This window comes from Capsella rubella, unplaced genomic scaffold (genome assembly GCF_000375325.1).
Source record: "Capsella rubella cultivar Monte Gargano unplaced genomic scaffold, Caprub1_0 scaffold_6, whole genome shotgun sequence".
NCBI lineage: Eukaryota > Viridiplantae > Streptophyta > Magnoliopsida > Brassicales > Brassicaceae > Capsella > Capsella rubella.
Window position 1 is genome coordinate 14,550,051 of NW_006238918.1, and position 16,979 is coordinate 14,567,029.

The following is a 16,979-nucleotide window of genomic DNA, read 5'->3' on the forward strand; positions in this document are numbered from 1 at the left end:
AAGTATTGGATCCCTTCCAAACTTATCGCATTATTAGATCCTATTTTTAGCAAATGCTCTGCAATTATATAATTTATGTAATAATTATGTTTGACACTTGAGCCGTGGCTATATTATTAGACTGATCACATAGATTCTTTGAACCAAACTGCACCATTTCTCTGCTAAGAAGTTTTAACATAGACACTGTTCCATCTGAATGTGAAGAATGATTTACGAAAAATGTTGTGGTTTTCCCGTTTATCTCGATTTTGCTCCATCCCGGGAGCTTTTTCAGGCCGAGAGACCTCATCTGATTCCATGATTCACTCACATCATCCCATCTCTTCATCGCAGCAAAAGAATGTCCAAGCCTAACGTAATGTCTAGCATCCACTGGCTGTAACTCAATCATATCCTGACAAATTATATCTTCGACCTCTGTTATCCCATATGCACGGCAAGCATCTAGTATTATACCCAAGACATCGATCGAAGGTTTCATAAAATTATCTTTGTAGAACTTGAATGCATCTTCCACTCTTTTAGCTCTACATAGAAGATCAACCACACAAGCAAGGTGTTCGTAATTCGGTTCAACACCAAAACCACTAACCATTGAACTAAATATTTCCAAACCTTGCCGAACCATTCCATTATGGCTACAAGATGAGAGAATCGCAAGAAATATCACGTGGTTCGGCTCCATTCCAGAGCGAATAAACTCTGAGTAAATTTCCAAAGCGATATCCCCTTTACCATGAAAGCCATACCCTGCAATGAGTGTGCCCCATGAAACAACATCTTTTGACGAGATTGAATCAAAACACCTCTGTGCAGCTTCTAAATAGCCACATTTCAAATACATATCAACCAGAGCTGTATCAACCAAGGAACATGGCCTGACGAAGCTTCTGAGTACAATACAGTGGATCAGTCTCCCTACTGGGAGGCCTCCATTAGATGAACAGGCTTGTAAAAGCGAGACAACTGTCAATGAATCAACTCGTTGCACAGTTTTGAACTTCATTTCTTCAAACAATATCAAGGCCTTGCACAGATCTCCGGTCTGGGCATGACCAGAGATAATCGCATTCCACGAAACTAAGTCTCTTTCATTCATCCGTTCAAAAACAACTGAACTTTTGTCCAAATGACCGCACTTTGCATACATTGTGATAAGAGAGTTCCACGCAGGAGTGTCTAGTGTATATCCTTGCCTCAGTACATAAGCATGGACTGAAGCGCCGAGATGAAAGGAACCCAATTGAGCACAAGACGCTACAACACTAGCTATCGCTTCACTTGATAGGTCTGATCTTGACTGTAACATTTCCAAGAAAACAATCAGTGCTTTTTCCGCTCTACCTAACCGCATAAGTCCTGAGATCATGACTGTCCAGCAAACAACATCCTTATCGGGAATGGTTTCGAGTACTCGATATGAAGCTTCCTCCTCTCCACACTTTAAATACATAGTTATCAATGCCGTCCTGAGATGCATCTCTATATCAAAACCAGTTTTTACAATTTGGCAGTGCAACATTCTTCCCATATCAAGGTCACACATTGTTCCACTCACTGAAAGTGAGGCTCCAAATGTCTGCTGATCAGGTCTTAAACCATCATCTCTCATTCCGTACAAAAGTTTCAAAATTTCAGTCATATCACCAACGGAAGCAAATCCTGAAATCATTGTGTTCCATGAAACCATATCTCGCTGCTCCATCAGATCAAACAAATCCTTAGCATCACCAACACCATCACACTTGCAATACAAATTCAAGATAGAGTTCATCGCAGCTATATCACAATCAAACCCATAAACCACCGCAAAGGCATGTAAACACTGTAACTGCCTAATCTCCGAAACCCCACTAAGCATTTCCAACAACGTAACCGGACTTGGACTAATCCCCTGACATCTCATCTCGTTCACCAACAAAAATGCTTCTTCCAAAATCCCGCCGCGTGAGTAACACCCAATCATGGCAGTCCAGTGTACAACATCCCGGTCACGCATTTCGTCGAACACTTTCCGAGCATGACCCAAAACGCCGAATTTTGCGTAGAAATTGACCAGTGAAGACGAGATGTAGAAATCGGAAGAGAACCCATAAACGAGAACTTTCTGGTGAATCGAGAGACCGAAAGAGAAGAGCTGAAGAGAAGCACAAGCTTTGAGAAGACTTGGGAAAGTAAAAGTATCAGGTAAGAGCCTTTTAGCGAGCATGGAAGAGAATGTGGCGAGAACTTGCTTATATTCGCCATGAGATGAGAAATGGTTGATGAGAGAGTTAAAGTACTTGGTGGAGTTAAGCACAGACGAAGCTCTGATCATAGCTCCATGGTTTTGATCAAAACGTAAATGATGAAGACGACACTATAACGAAGATATTGATTTGCGTGATGGTTTACTTATCAGTTTTATATTAAACCGAACCAAACTGTACCAAACCAAAAATTTAAACATTACTATATATTTTACGACTAAAATAAAACCCTAAGTAAAAAAAAAAACAAGCCGCACCTATGACGATGTCGGAGCTTCCAGGAGATGTGGTGGAGGAGATACTCTGTCACGTTCCGGCCACATCTCTGAAAAGGTTACGATGTACTTGCAAAACATGGAATCTTTTATTGGACGATGCAAGATTTGCGAGAAAGCACTTCGAGAAAGCCGCAAGACAGATTCTAATTCTCATGTTGACAGAGAAATTAAGGGTTTGTTCGACGAACATCAATCTCCATGGAGTTCCATCAATAGGTGTAAAAGGTGAGTTTAGCCTAATCAGTTCTCATCCTAGTTTAAGAATAGCTGACATAGATAGAGTTTTTCACTACGATGGCTTATTGTTATGCACCATCAATGATTACACTAGTCTCGTCGTTTGGAACCCATGTACCGGTCAAACCATCCAAACCACAGTTCCTTACAAGATATTTTCCTGCAACTTTGCCCTCGGATCCTACAAAGACAAAAATTCCGGATATAACAGTAGCTACAAAATATTGTGCTATCATTATGGTTATAACGGCCGGAAAGGATTCTCAATTTGTGACATTAAGTCTAATTCATGGAGGACTCTTGACCTCACTTTGGACTTTGAGGTAATCTGGATGGGGCACAGCGTGTCTTTGAAGGGAAAGACTTATTGTTTTGCAGTAGATAAAAGAAAGGGCCACTATGGTGTCTTATTAGTCAGTTTTGATTACACAACAGAGATATTTGAACGTATTTGTCTTCCATTTTACTATTCTGTAAGTAGTTTTTGGATTACAGCTCTCTCCGTTGTTAGAGATGAAAAGCTTTCCGTGTTATTACAGAGCCCAAGTAAGCTACGGATAGAAATATGGGTGACAAATAAAATTGATGAGACCAATGTGGTATCGTCGAGCATGTTCTTGGCGTTAGATTATTCCAAAAGTGATATTCGGTCTGGAGTAAGGTTTTTGGTCGACGAAGAGAAGAAATTTGTTGTGTATTGGTATAGGAAAGGTGTGGTCAATGGCGAAAACATGGTACACATCATTGAGGAGGATAATAAAGTTAGGAAATTGGATTTTGAGGCAACTACGATGAGTACATCATCTAGCCCTCTTTTGTTTACTTATGTTCCAAGTTTGGTTCAAATATAGTAACTTGAAAGACCGGAGGAGGCAACTATATAGTGTTTGTAAATTTCTCCCTTTTTTTTTAACTCTTGATTTATTATTTATTGCAAATTATGAGAATTGTTACAATGACGATTCTACTACCGAAAATTCTGTCCGACCCTATTAGTTTCACCACAGATTACACCCTTTTCTGACGACACCTCATTCTCCATGCGTAGAATCACGGCGAACAACTCTATTGTGCATTGTTATAGAACTTATGTAAACTTGTCTCTTTAATTTGCAAACTAATAAATCGCATTACCTAGGCGTCGAACTCATACCTCTTGGTGTAAAATCTTTAAACAACCATTCGTCAACCACTGGACTAAGGGAGCTTCCACAATAAAATTTCTCGTTCTTATGTGTTTTAAAAAAAAAAAATTATTTTTGAAAAGTTTATTATTAATTTTTCAAATACCTAGAGGAGGAAGCTTAAGAAATGATTATTGGTAGTCTCTCATCAGAGCAAAGATAGCCTCTTAATTTAAAGCAAAAAGTGATTTTTGGTAAGAATGATCTCTTAATTAAGAGCAAAAAATATTGAGGCTCTTACCATTTTAAAAGCAAAATATTGTTAAGAGCAAACTTAAGAACTCCCCAATAATCTTGCTCTACTCTATGTTTGGTTAAGATACTACAGTTGAAACGGTTGCGTTTACAAGACAGTTTACTCCACCTTTGCGCTCGGATCCTACAAAGACAAGAATTCCGGATATAACAATAGCTACAAAATATTGTGCTATAATTTATGAGATCAAGTCTAATTCATGATAGATAAAATAGAGAACCACGAAGGTTTATTATTCTTAGTCATTTTTAATTATACAACAGAGATATTTGAACGTATGTGTCTTCCATATTACTATTCTAGATACAGTCTTTGGACTAGAGCTCTCTCCGTTGTTAAAGAAGATAAATTTTCCGTGTTATTACCTGGCTCAAATATGTCACAGATTGAAATATGGGTGACAAATAAGATTGATGAGACCAAAGTGGTATCGTGGAGCATGTTCTTGGCAGTGGATTATTCCAAAATTCCTATTAGGTCTGGAGTAAGGTTTTTGGTCGACGAAGAGAAGAGAATTATCTTGTGTTGGGATAGGATACGTGTGCTTTATGTCAAATTCATGATACACATAGTTGAGGAGGATAATAAAGTTACGGAATTGGATTTGGATGCATCTACAATGAGTTCATGTATGTCACCTTCGTTTACTTATGTTCCATGTTTGGTTCAAAATTTTAATTGTACGTAGATTTGGTCTCCTCATCGTTGAGGTTTCGATTTAATTTACTATTTCTTAACATTTTACAAATTTTGACGGTAATTACGATGGGTTATGTTGCATATTATTTTTTACTTCACAATATTATCTTGAACGTTTACAAGTTTATATGTAAAATTGCAAAAAATAACGATTTTGAGGGTTTGTTTTGTACAAAACTATTTCTTATGTTTCTTTATCAACCTCAGTCATTATACTAATTTTTGTTACAATTGCTTAAGAGATCATCAGTAAGGATGGATTGTTTAAAAACTCGCTACAGATAGACTTAGTACCTAGCGGAAAAATTGCTTATGATTTTCACGAAAACTTCAAACATAATTGATTGTATAAAATCCCAAACTCTGGATCTAGATGTTTTTAAAAAAAAAATTGTCAATCACCGTCAAAATTTGTAAAATATGGCGATTTAGATGATTATTTTGCCCAAAACTTTTATTTATGGTTCTCTATAAACCTCAATCATTTTGCTGATTTTTATTACAATTGCATTAAAAATATGGTTTTGTTTTGATAATATGAATGTTTGCAGGCAACTAAAGTTTATGAGAAGAAGGTTAAATTTCCAATGTAATGACCTTGTTGATTTAGTAAACAGTAATAGGCCTTGTTTAAAATACTGTTAGGCACTTAGGCTAGTCGAGCACTTGGGTAGATTTTTCCGCAATCGGTTATATATTTTTATTAAAATTTTGTTCATAAGTTATTGTAAAACGTAACATCACACACTTCCAATCTAAATGTATAAATAACAAAAAGAAAAAAAATTGGTTTATACTTGCAATCTAAATAATTGTGATATGTAACATTAGACAAGGAATAATTAAATTAGACAGTAATTGGGTGACTGATTTTTTCAAAGGATTACTCAGTAATCGAAATGGATAAGGTGAACCTAATAACTAATCTGGAGTAATCGAAGCTGGACAAGATTTTTAGAACAAGAGTAATAGGTGACAAAACATAAATCTTCAATTTGCCTGCACATGCTTTGAGAAGACTAGGGAATGAGTAAATGTAAAAGTATCAGGTAAGAGTCTATTGACAAGCATGGAAGAGAATGGGGAGACAAATGGTTAGTGAGAGAGTTGAGATACTTGGTGGAGTTTAGGAAAGAGGTAGCTCTGATCATAGCTCCATGGTTTTGATCAAAGCGTGAACGATCACTATAAAGAAGTCATTGATTGGCCGAGAAAAGAAGATATTGATTTGCGTTATGGTTTCCTTATAAGGTTTATATAAAACCGAACCAAACCGTACCAAACCAAAATCTAAAACTTTTACCATATATACTAGGTCCGGACAGAAATATGGGTGACAAATAAGATTGATGAGACCAACGTGGTATCGTGGAGCATGTTCTTGGCAGTAGATTATTCCAAAACTGATATTGACTCTGGAGTTAGGTTTTTGGTCGACGAAGAGAAGAAATTTGTCGTGTATTGGCATATGAAAAGTGTGGTCAGTTACGAAAACGTGGTACACATAATTGAGGAGGATAATAAGGTTAGGAAAGTGGATTTTGAAGCATATGCGAGGAGTACATCATATAGCCCTCCTTTATTTACTTATGTTCCAAGTTTGGTTCAAATCCAGTGACTTTGAAGACCGAAGGAGGCAACTATATATGTAAATGACTCCATCTTTTGTGTTTTTCTTTTTTTGCAACTTAATGTATAAGAGTGTTGCAAAATAGATTCAAAGCCACTACCTATTATAGTTCAAAGTTCAAACTAAAACAAACACAACAACTTTAGTTAAAGTTATACAACGATAAAGTATAATACTCATTGTCAGATCTGTTGAAGATTTTCGATTGTCTTGTCCGAAAACAACTTTTGCTGGGATTAATTAATGCTTGTGCGTGTATGCTCCTTAGACGCAGCATATACAAGATCTAAGAGTTGTGGACGCTTTGACTGTGGCTTTTCAATTTTATGATAGATAGAGTATTAGAGTTGTTGAATTAACTGCAGATCGCTTTATATATGTTCTATTGATTTGTGAATCACTCGAACTTTTCTTGTGATCACATAGATTGTTTACTTACGTGTTTGATGAAAAAGAAGACATAGACGACAAAATAATATATAAGTTTTTGTGGTGTAATTGTTTTGTGTTTGTTTTAGTTTGTACAATAAGTCTTGGGTTTGAATCTGTTTTACAACATTTTTTCATTTTAAAATAATTAAAACAATAAGTTTTTTTTTTTTTTTTGCACGAAACGATCCTTCTTGTATAAACCTCAATCATTTTGCTGATTTTTGTTACAATTGCATTAAACATTAAATATAGTTTTGTTTTGATGATATGAATATTTGCAGGCAACTTAGTTTATGAGAAATGTAATGACTTTGTTGATTTTGTAAGAATAGCAAGTGAAATAGTGGCGAAAAGCTGATGAGAAATAATTAATGAGAGAGTTCAGAGTTGGAGTATAACATCATATATAGCTCATGGGTTTTATAAAAACAAACAAAAAAAACTTGTGAAGAAGATATTGATTTACGTAATGGTTTACTTATCAGTTTTATATAAAACAGAACCGAACCAACACCAAACCATAATTTGAAACGTTACCATATATATATTTACGAATTACTGCTCTACGGAGGCAACTAATTAAAACCCTAAGTAAAAAGAAAAAAAAAAACACAAGCCGCACCTATGACGATGTCGGAGCTTCCAGGGGATGTAGTAGAGGAGATACTCTGTTACGTTCCGGCCACATCTCTGAAAAGGTTACGATCTACTTGCAAAAGATGGAATCTTTTATTGGACGATGCAAGATTTGCAAGAAAGCACTTCGATAAAGCCGCAAGACATATTCTAATTATCATGTTGACAGAGGAATATTCAAGGGTTTGTTTGATGAACATCAATCTACATGGGTTTTCATCTATAGGTGTAATAGGTGAACTTAGCCTAATCAATTCTCATCCTAGTTTAAGAATAGCTGATATATCTAAAGCTTTTCACTACGATGGCTTATTGTTATGCACCATCAAAGATAGCACGAGTCTCGTCGTTTGGAACCCATGTACTGGTCAAACCATCCAAACCACAGTTCCTTACAAGACAGTCTACTCCACCTTTGCGCTCGGATCCTACAAAGACAAGAATTCCGGGTATAACAACAGCTACAAAATATTGTGCTATTACCAACTGAAAGAATTTGCAATTTATGAGATTAAGACTAATTCATGGAAGACTCTTGACGTCGCTTTGGACTTTAGATTAATCTATATTGATTACAAGGTGTCTTTGAAGGGAAAGACTTACTGGTTTGCTGAAGATAATGGAGAAAACCATCAAAAAGCATTATTCTTAGCCAGTTTTGATTATTCAACAGAGATATTTGGACGTATGTGTCTCCCATGTTACTGTTCTAGCTTTAGTCTTTGGAATATAGCTCTCTCCGTTGTTAAAGAAGAAAAACTTTCTATGTTATTACAGCATGAAAATACGTCACGGACAGAAATATGGGTAACAAATAAGATTGACGAGACCAACGTGGTATCGTGGAGCATATTCTTGGTAGTAGATTCATCCAAAATTTATATTAACTACGGAGTTAGGTTTTTGGTCGAAGAAGAGAAGAAATTTGTCGTGTGTTGGCATAGGAAAGTACATGAGCTCAAGGAAGAATACATGATCATAACTGAGGGAGATAATAAAGTTATGGAAGTGGATTTTGAGGCATCTACAATGAGTTCATGTATGTCACCTTTGTTAACTTATGTTCCAAGTTTGGTTCAAATCCAGTGACTTGGAAGACTGGAGGAGGCAACGACTACGAAGGGGCAAATTTACTCGATCTTTTGTGTTTTTATTTTATATTTCTTTCTACTAAATTATTTTTGGACGTTTTAGTATCTAATGTTTCTAGTAGCTATAGGAGGAAGCTATAACAGCAGATGTTAAATCAATGTTTGCTTAAGATACTACAGGTTTTTTCATGGTTCTTTATAAATCCTCAATCGTTATGCTGATATTTGTTACAATTGCTTTAACAATATGGTTTTTTTTTATGACCTGAATATTATTTCTAGGCAACTTAGTTTATGAGAAGGTAAAATTCCAATGTAATGGCTTTGTTAATTTTGTAAGAGAAACACTGGCGAAAAGCTATTGCTCTATATATATAAAGGATAATTTTTGACTTTAGAAATTATTTATAATTGTTGTAAACATTGGACTAAAACAATTTTTGACTCTAGAAATATATAGGAAGTTAAACTACGTTTAAAAACTGATTATATATTACATACATACAAAACTGATTACTGTATATATTATAGGTCTACGATCTGAAAAATAAATATGTACAAAGCTAGGCCTATAATATATAATTTAGTAAAATGAAAATGTTCTTTAGCATAAAATGAATTTCTCAAACTCATCACAACCGGGATGGGCCGGTCACTGGTCAGCGCAGTTGCAATTCCATTTGTTTTCCGGCTGAGTTTTCTAACTTCATCTAATTAAATTTTGTTCATTGATTATAAAGTCGAGATTAATAGTTTACTCCCAAATCATTTTCATGACTCATGAATCATGATAGTTGACAATTTGACATGCTTACTCCGGCGTTCAGTTTGTCGCATAAAGAATGTAAGAAAAAATAATAATAAGAAGCAAACCTCCAAATGTATAAAATTGCAATATATAATCATTAGGTATTATGTTATTTGTTTGGTCGGAATCATTAGATATTATTAAATACCATTTACTACATTTGCCAATTACAAAAATACCAAGTTTATGAATGTTAATTATGACTGATAAAAATAATTGTGGACCAATAGAGTAGAGATGATTTGTATACTTGAAATTGTTTAGGACGTGCATGGTCGGTCTAATCCATATATATGTGACCATTGGCAAGTTATGCTATAAGTTAGATTACAATTTACGCCCATGTATATATAATTATTTATAGTCTTGCTCTTGTATCAGGTAGTTAACTACATTTGACCTATATATATATATATATATATATATATATATATATATATATATATCAAAGTATTGAACGAATCGTCAAATATCTTAATTGAATTTTGGTAGAGTCACAGACCGAAAAAGACTATATTCAGATAACAAAATGACATGAAACCTTCCTGTCAATAAGACTATACAATGTATGTCAAATATAATGTTTTGACTATTTCTTCTTAAATTATACTCCATACACAAACAATAAAGAGAATAAGGAAAAAAAAAAGCGGTATAACAATTTTATATAATTATTTTTGTTTTCAAGAAATATAAAGAATCAATTTATTCGTCATTGATAGAGGATGAGAAGTCAAAGGAGTGATCGGGTCCGACGGTGAGTGATAGTCAACAGTTTTATTTATAGAAAACTCAATAAGACTCACAGCCAATCACACCGATCATAAATGTGTGAGGTATCTTATTAATCTTGTTGACTTAGCACAAACTCTTATCTATTTTTTTTTTTTTAAATAAGAATTAAAAATAAAAGAAATTTGTGAGTATTTAAACTAATTGTGAAAACGTTTCTGATCATTTTTTTGGGTCAAAAATTTAATTTGTGTACAAATGATTTGTGCAGTCGATTCAATTTTACTCCACAAACCATTTTGACTAAATTTAATCCACAGACCATTTTAACTACCTTTTTTTATCGTTTCATATTGTAATTTCATTTACCTATATTAATTGGTGTTATTAATGTCAATTTCGATTATGCTTGAATTATTATTTTGTCAAAAAAATAAAATAATAATCCAGTTAAAATCCATAAACAAATAAAGTATATTAAGACTTCAACATATGATTAAACTTATCAAAGAGAAAAACTTGAACGTCCTTGGTCATTCGATTTATATATAAGATGAATCTTTCAACTATATATTAAATTATTTATATTTTGATATATATATATATATATTTGATATATATAAACACATGTTTAGGTGATATATACAGTGTATCGAGTCTCAACAAAATTTTAACAAAATCTCGTACATGTTTTAAGTTCATGTGATTTACATTTAACATGTTTTTAAGCATTAAAGTCTATTAAGACTTAAACATAGACTAGTTATGATTAACCTTAACTATCAAAGAGAAAAACTCAAATCTTAGTCTTTCGATTTATATGATGAATTTTTCAACAGTTAAATTGTTTATATTCTGGTATATCTAAACACATGTTTAGGTAGCACATACAATGTATCAAGTCTTAACAAAATCCAACAAAATGTCGTACATGTGTTTGAGTTTATGTGATTTGTTTAACATGTTTTTAAGCATTAAATAGAAACGATGCTTCTAATAATTTCAATCACGTGGGAAGCGGCGTTTGAATTGCGATCGGTGAGATTCATTTTCTATTTTCTGATGATCTATTAATTCTATGAACAAGTCAAAAGTCTTTCTTATTGAAAATTTGGAAAAAGAAAAATATACTAATTTAGTCAAGAAAATAGTAAAAATCCAATAATTTGTCTGTTATCTATAAAAAGAATTGGTTGCAAAGAATTCTTCCCTAAAAATAGAATTTATTTTTTTTCTTCTACAAATCTCATATATTGACTTGATCAACCAAGGATTAAAGTTTTACTAATTAGGACAAAGTCTTTGAACAAATTTCGTAGATTAAAGTGCTTTTTTTAGAAAAAGATTATTGCAGTAGACTAGATTGGTCAGTATTTGTTTTTCTTAAGTTTTTTTTTCTTAATCGTAATCCACATGTTGCTAACTAAACCCTTTTAACCAAAATTAAATAAAAAAATCCACATAACAATATAGACTTACCTCTTAAAATTTACTTACTCGATTTTATTTAGCTATTTCTCATTGTGAAAGTGTAATGAAAATGCTCTTTATATTTTCTGTTTAATAGTTAATTTACTTTTGTGTTTCTAATCATTCTGTTTAAACAACCGTTTCGGTTTCTATGTATATTTTGATAATGAATAGGGTATATGAACTAACCTAACAGTTAACTATTAATTAGGAAAATGACTTTGACTTATATGTTATAAATAAATAATGTTATGATGATTGTTTTCAATTAATTTTATCTTCAAATTTATTGTGGATTTTTGTGTTTCCTAATAATTTTTTGATTCATTACCATTCATTTTATGTTTGACTTTGCTCTTTAATTTTTCTGATAACACCTAACTTCTAAAGTGACATAGATATTTTGCTGACCTCAAACAAAAATATTTTGGTTGTGTTTTACTATTCTGCTGCCATATTCATTTAGCTTAGTTCTTCTTCAAAAATATTCGTACTAGCAAGGGGTGGCAATATTAAAGAAACCAATAAAACGTCCTTAACTAATAAACCATAGCTCATCGTTGACAAGAAACAGCAATGACAGGTCTAACATAATACAAAATGGTTTGGTCGTCGTATGATACTTAAATATAATATGGATCTATGTAGAGACAAGTGACGTCGACACTGACGAAAAACGAACAAAAAACAAATCTCCACAAATATCTTTCCCACGAGAATCCAAATTGAAACCGATATTATATTAACTAGAAGGAACGATACATAAAACAAATATAGACACATATAAACAATATTGTCTTTATTATTGAAAAAATACGAGAGAAAATAATTATATTTAAGTATAAGTATGAAAAAATTGACAATATCTGAGTCCACGTCAAAACCCTTTTTGTAGCCGAAGCATCTGGTTCTCTATCTTCGTCTCTAACCACATACTCGACAAAGTATCTTCTCTTTCTCTTTCTTCTAAGATATCTTCTTCTTCACCTCTCTATATATGGAGATCATTAGATATGGTACGGAACAATCACTCGCACACAAAACACACACTCTTCTAGATATATAGAGAAGGATTCTTAATTAGATACGTACGTAGTACCTTTTCTTATCCGATCCGGCTAAGTTACATATCCTCTCTTCTTTTTCTTTTTTAACTAGGGTTTCGGGAATTCGAGATTACTAACATCAAGAAAGCAAATCTTTATCCGTACGTACTTTTTAACAAAAGAGACACAACCTAAGTTATCTATCAAGATCTTGTTGAGATATCTTTAGATAGAGAGAGAGAGATGTTTCGTTTTCCGGTGAGTCTTGGAGGAGGTCCACGTGACAATACCAAGCAGTCTGATGAGCAGCAGCATCATCGGGCGGTGGTTGATGAGGTTGACTTTTTCAGATCAGCGGAGAAGAGAGATAGGGTTGCACGTGATGAACAAAACATTATCACCGACGATGAGACTCATATGGTTCATGTCAAAAGGGAGATCAATTCACGTGTTGATGATCATCATGACGATCGTTCTACTGATCATATCAATGTAAGTATAGTTTGATTACTTCATTCTAATCTTAATTTTATTTTTATTTTTCTTATAATTCTCCCATCATTTATTTTGTTAAGTTATAAATAACAATTTTATTCATGAAAATTTCAATGAAAATTGTAAATGCAGATTGGACTAAATCTTCTAACTGCGAATACGGGAAGCGACGAGTCAATGGTGGATGATGGGTTGTCTGTGGATATGGAAGAGAAACGTACAAAGTGTGAGGTACACTTATTATTCAATTCCTATACAGCTCTTTTTTTTTTTTCTTCAATGATAAAAAAAATATAAAAATTTAATAACAAGTAATAACTCATTTATTAATGATTGTACCGTTGTACGAAAACGAACAAAAGATAAATAGATTGCAAAATCTAACAAGATCATAGATTGTCTAAAATCAATCAAATTTAACGGTAATACTTTTGTACTAGCTAAATCTTGAAGATTTTATTACCGTTAATCTTTATTTTCCCCATTTAATCCAAAAAATGAATATGTATTTTTTTTTTTAATTTCGCTACAAATTGTTTTTCTTCTCTTAAGATTTAGCATAATGAAAACATGCCGTTTTCATAGACTTTGACAATCTATTGCTAGTTTTACTTTTTCGTTTGTTTTGGTACGTAAGATAAGATATGTTAGAGGGATTTACTTTTACTTGTTTATATAAAACTTCATTTAAAAAAAAAATTACATTAATGTATATATGATTTTGTTTGATAAAATGAAGAACGTACAACTTCGAGAAGAGCTAAAGAAGGCGAGTGAAGATAACCAAAGACTAAAGGAAATGCTAAGTCAAACAACCAAGAACTTCAACTCCTTGCAGATGCAACTTGTTGCTGTCATGAGGCAACAAGAAGAAGATCATCATCACCTGGTAATTAACACTCTAATTCCTCATAATCTTTTATTTATTTAACATTTCTGACAACTATAGTATTAACTATGGTTTTAAACGTAACTCTTGATTCATTAGGCTACGACCGAGAACAAAGACAATGCCAAGAGCCGACATGAAGTGCCCGAAATGGTTCCAAGACAGTTTATCGATTTGGGACCGCCATCTGATGAAGCATCGTCCGAGGAGAGGACTACTGTTCGGTCAGGATCTCCTCCATCGCTTCTAGAGAAATCTAGCCCACGTCAAAATGGAAAGAGAGCGCTTGCAAGAGAAGAAAGCCCTGAAACCGAATCCAACGGCTGGAGAACCCCTAACAAAGTTCCTAAACACCACGCGTCCTCCAGCAATGGCAATGGAAATAACAATGTTATCGAGCAATCAACCGCCGAAGCCACCATGCGTAAAGCTCGTGTCTCCGTTCGCGCTCGATCCGAAGCCCCAATGGTATCTATATAACTAGTTAACCTCTCTTTCTAGACTATATATATATAAAGATTTGTATCTCTAATGACTAATTAACCTCAATGACATTGTTTTTACAGTTAAGCGATGGATGTCAATGGAGAAAATACGGACAGAAAATGGCGAAAGGAAACCCGTGCCCTCGAGCTTATTACCGTTGCACAATGGTCAATGGATGCCCCGTTCGCAAGCAAGTACGCTATCTAACCATACATTTGTAAACATTTCAAACAACTAATATGTATTAGGTTTAAATAAAGAGTATAAAATATGTTCTAAGTTCTAACGAAGTAATGATAAACCCTATAGGTGCAACGTTGTGCGGAAGACAGAACCATTCTCATAACAACCTATGAAGGAAACCATAACCATCCATTACCTCCAGCAGCTATGAGTATGGCCTCGACCACAACTGCAGCAGCAAGCATGCTTCTCTCAGGCTCCACCATGTCAAGCCAAGACGGTTTAATGAACCCAACAAATCTATTGGCTCGAACAATGTTACCATGTTCCTCAAGCATGGCCACTATCTCAGCATCTGCACCGTTCCCAACCATTACATTAGACCTCACAGAGTCACCAAACGGTAATAATTTAACCAATAACCCGTTGATGCAATTCTCTCAACGGTCTGGTTTCGCGGAGTTGAACCAATCGGTTTTGCCTCAAATGATGGGTCAAGCTTTGTATTACAACCAACAGTCTAAGTTCTCAGGATTGCATATGCCGTCTCAGTCGCTAAACGCTGGCGAGAGCGTTAGTGCCGCTACTGCAGCCATCGCCTCGAATCCAAACTTTGCAGCGGCTCTGGCTGCAGCCATAACGTCTATCATCAATGGTTCGAATAATCAGCAGAATAATGGGAGCAGCAATAACAGTAACGTTACGACGAGCAACGGACAATAACATTTTCTTTATATGTTTTAGTTAGTTCCTTTTTTATTGGTTGATTTTTTTTTTGGTTTTTTTTTTCTTTTTAACTTTTGATTTTTAGTCACGGCTTCTTTTTTTTTTTCTTTCTTTCCTGAACAACAATGAGTCTTGAGAGCAAATTTTTTATATCTCATTCGTTGTGTATGATCGACTATTATGTTCAGGACATAGATTGCTTAAATTTTTCCGAAAGCAATGACTTCTTATGAAGTCAAATACGCATCTTGGACTATAAAATCGTAGACCCGTCTATGTGCCTTTGTGAAACAATTCAATATGTCTTGTGCAGTTGTGTCACTTAGACTAATACAAGTTACAACTTGCAGTCATAGATAGTCTGGAAACATGATACTCACCGATAGATTGAAGTTTTTGGATTTGTTCTGGTAACCTTGATCAGATCTCAATTATAACATTTTTGGTATATATGTGAATCCTATGCGAAGAACGAATTTTGTGTTACAAAGGTCTAGGATGGACTGATCAATGTATAAATAACATCCTCGAACTATTGTAAGCATAAAATGGAGCAAGAGTTTAACATTTGATGCTCAGACTAAAATTTGGTCTAAGTTTTGAGAGATAGAGAACCAGAAATTACCAAGAGATCGACGATCGAGATAATGCCCAAATATATGAAAAAACATGAACATCTACAAAAATCTAAAAACTATAGTTTAAGAAATTTATCTTTTATCTAAAAAATGTTATTTACATTTAAATTTATCTTAATTTATGAAATTGGCTTTAGTCATCATTCCTATATATATCGAATATCATGTAACTTTATCCTGTAACAGTTTAATAATAATTTTTCTCTAAACATACTTACTTTTAGCTCAAGATTGGTGAAAACATTTTTGCAAGATGTTATCAATTTATCACTAAGTGTCAGCATTTTTTCAAAGATTGGTTAAATATATACAGTAGTTTAAGAGTCACGATTGGACTGGACTGGACTTTGGGAAAGTGAAGAGTGAGCCCATATTCAAATAGAAACCTATGATATCTAAACTTCATTTGTTTGGTTCTTTTATAAGGTAAAGATAGTCATTATTCCTATATATCGATATATCATGTAACATTATTATCCTAAGAATTTAATCATATTTTTTTCTAAACATTCATACTCACATCATTCACAAACACAAGAGTAGTTTTTTTTTTTTTGGGACAAATCTTATAAGAGTAGTTATTAAGACACTAATTATATGGGGTTAAATAAGTAATTATGAGAAGTTGAGAGAAACGTTAAGGAAACGTGTCGTGTGTATGGGGTCCCAAACGCAGCGTCAACAACGTGAAGACGTTTGCTTGTGCTACAAATCAAAGCAACCTTATGTTTTCCATTTGCAGCAAACACCAATCAAACAAACCATCTTTTCTGTATTATTCTTTATTTTTACAAAAACATCTGTTAACTTA

At 33.7% G+C, this 16,979-nt stretch overlaps 4 protein-coding genes across 4 annotated transcripts; 3 read left to right on the forward strand and 1 right to left on the reverse strand.

Annotated features, from left to right (window-relative positions):
* Positions 1 to 48: 48 nt before the first annotated feature.
* LOC17884066 (pentatricopeptide repeat-containing protein At4g04370) lies at positions 49 to 2,321 on the reverse strand. The gene has a single exon (XM_006289425.2). The coding sequence runs from the start codon at positions 2,318 to 2,320 to the stop codon at positions 74 to 76; it is 2,247 nt and encodes a 748-aa protein (XP_006289487.1). The 5' UTR covers position 2,321; the 3' UTR covers positions 49 to 73.
* A 190-nt stretch (positions 2,322 to 2,511) lies between these two features.
* Positions 2,512 to 3,680, forward strand: LOC17883459 (probable F-box protein At5g47300). The gene has a single exon (XM_006289009.2). The coding sequence runs from the start codon at positions 2,512 to 2,514 to the stop codon at positions 3,616 to 3,618; it is 1,107 nt and encodes a 368-aa protein (XP_006289071.1). The 3' UTR covers positions 3,619 to 3,680.
* Positions 3,681 to 7,592: 3,912 nt separating this feature from the next.
* On the forward strand, positions 7,593 to 8,693 carry LOC17883835 (probable F-box protein At5g47300). The gene has a single exon (XM_006289054.1). It carries the CDS (start codon positions 7,593 to 7,595, stop codon positions 8,691 to 8,693), a length of 1,101 nt encoding a protein of 366 aa, XP_006289116.1.
* Positions 8,694 to 12,726: 4,033 nt separating this feature from the next.
* On the forward strand, positions 12,727 to 15,824 carry LOC17884280 (WRKY transcription factor 42). The gene is made up of 6 exons (XM_006287432.2): positions 12,727 to 13,243; positions 13,379 to 13,477; positions 13,986 to 14,135; positions 14,235 to 14,603; positions 14,702 to 14,815; positions 14,931 to 15,824. Exons 1-6 carry the CDS (start codon positions 12,995 to 12,997, stop codon positions 15,525 to 15,527), a joined length of 1,578 nt encoding a protein of 525 aa, XP_006287494.1. The 5' UTR covers positions 12,727 to 12,994; the 3' UTR covers positions 15,528 to 15,824.
* Positions 15,825 to 16,979: the final 1,155 nt, after the last annotated feature.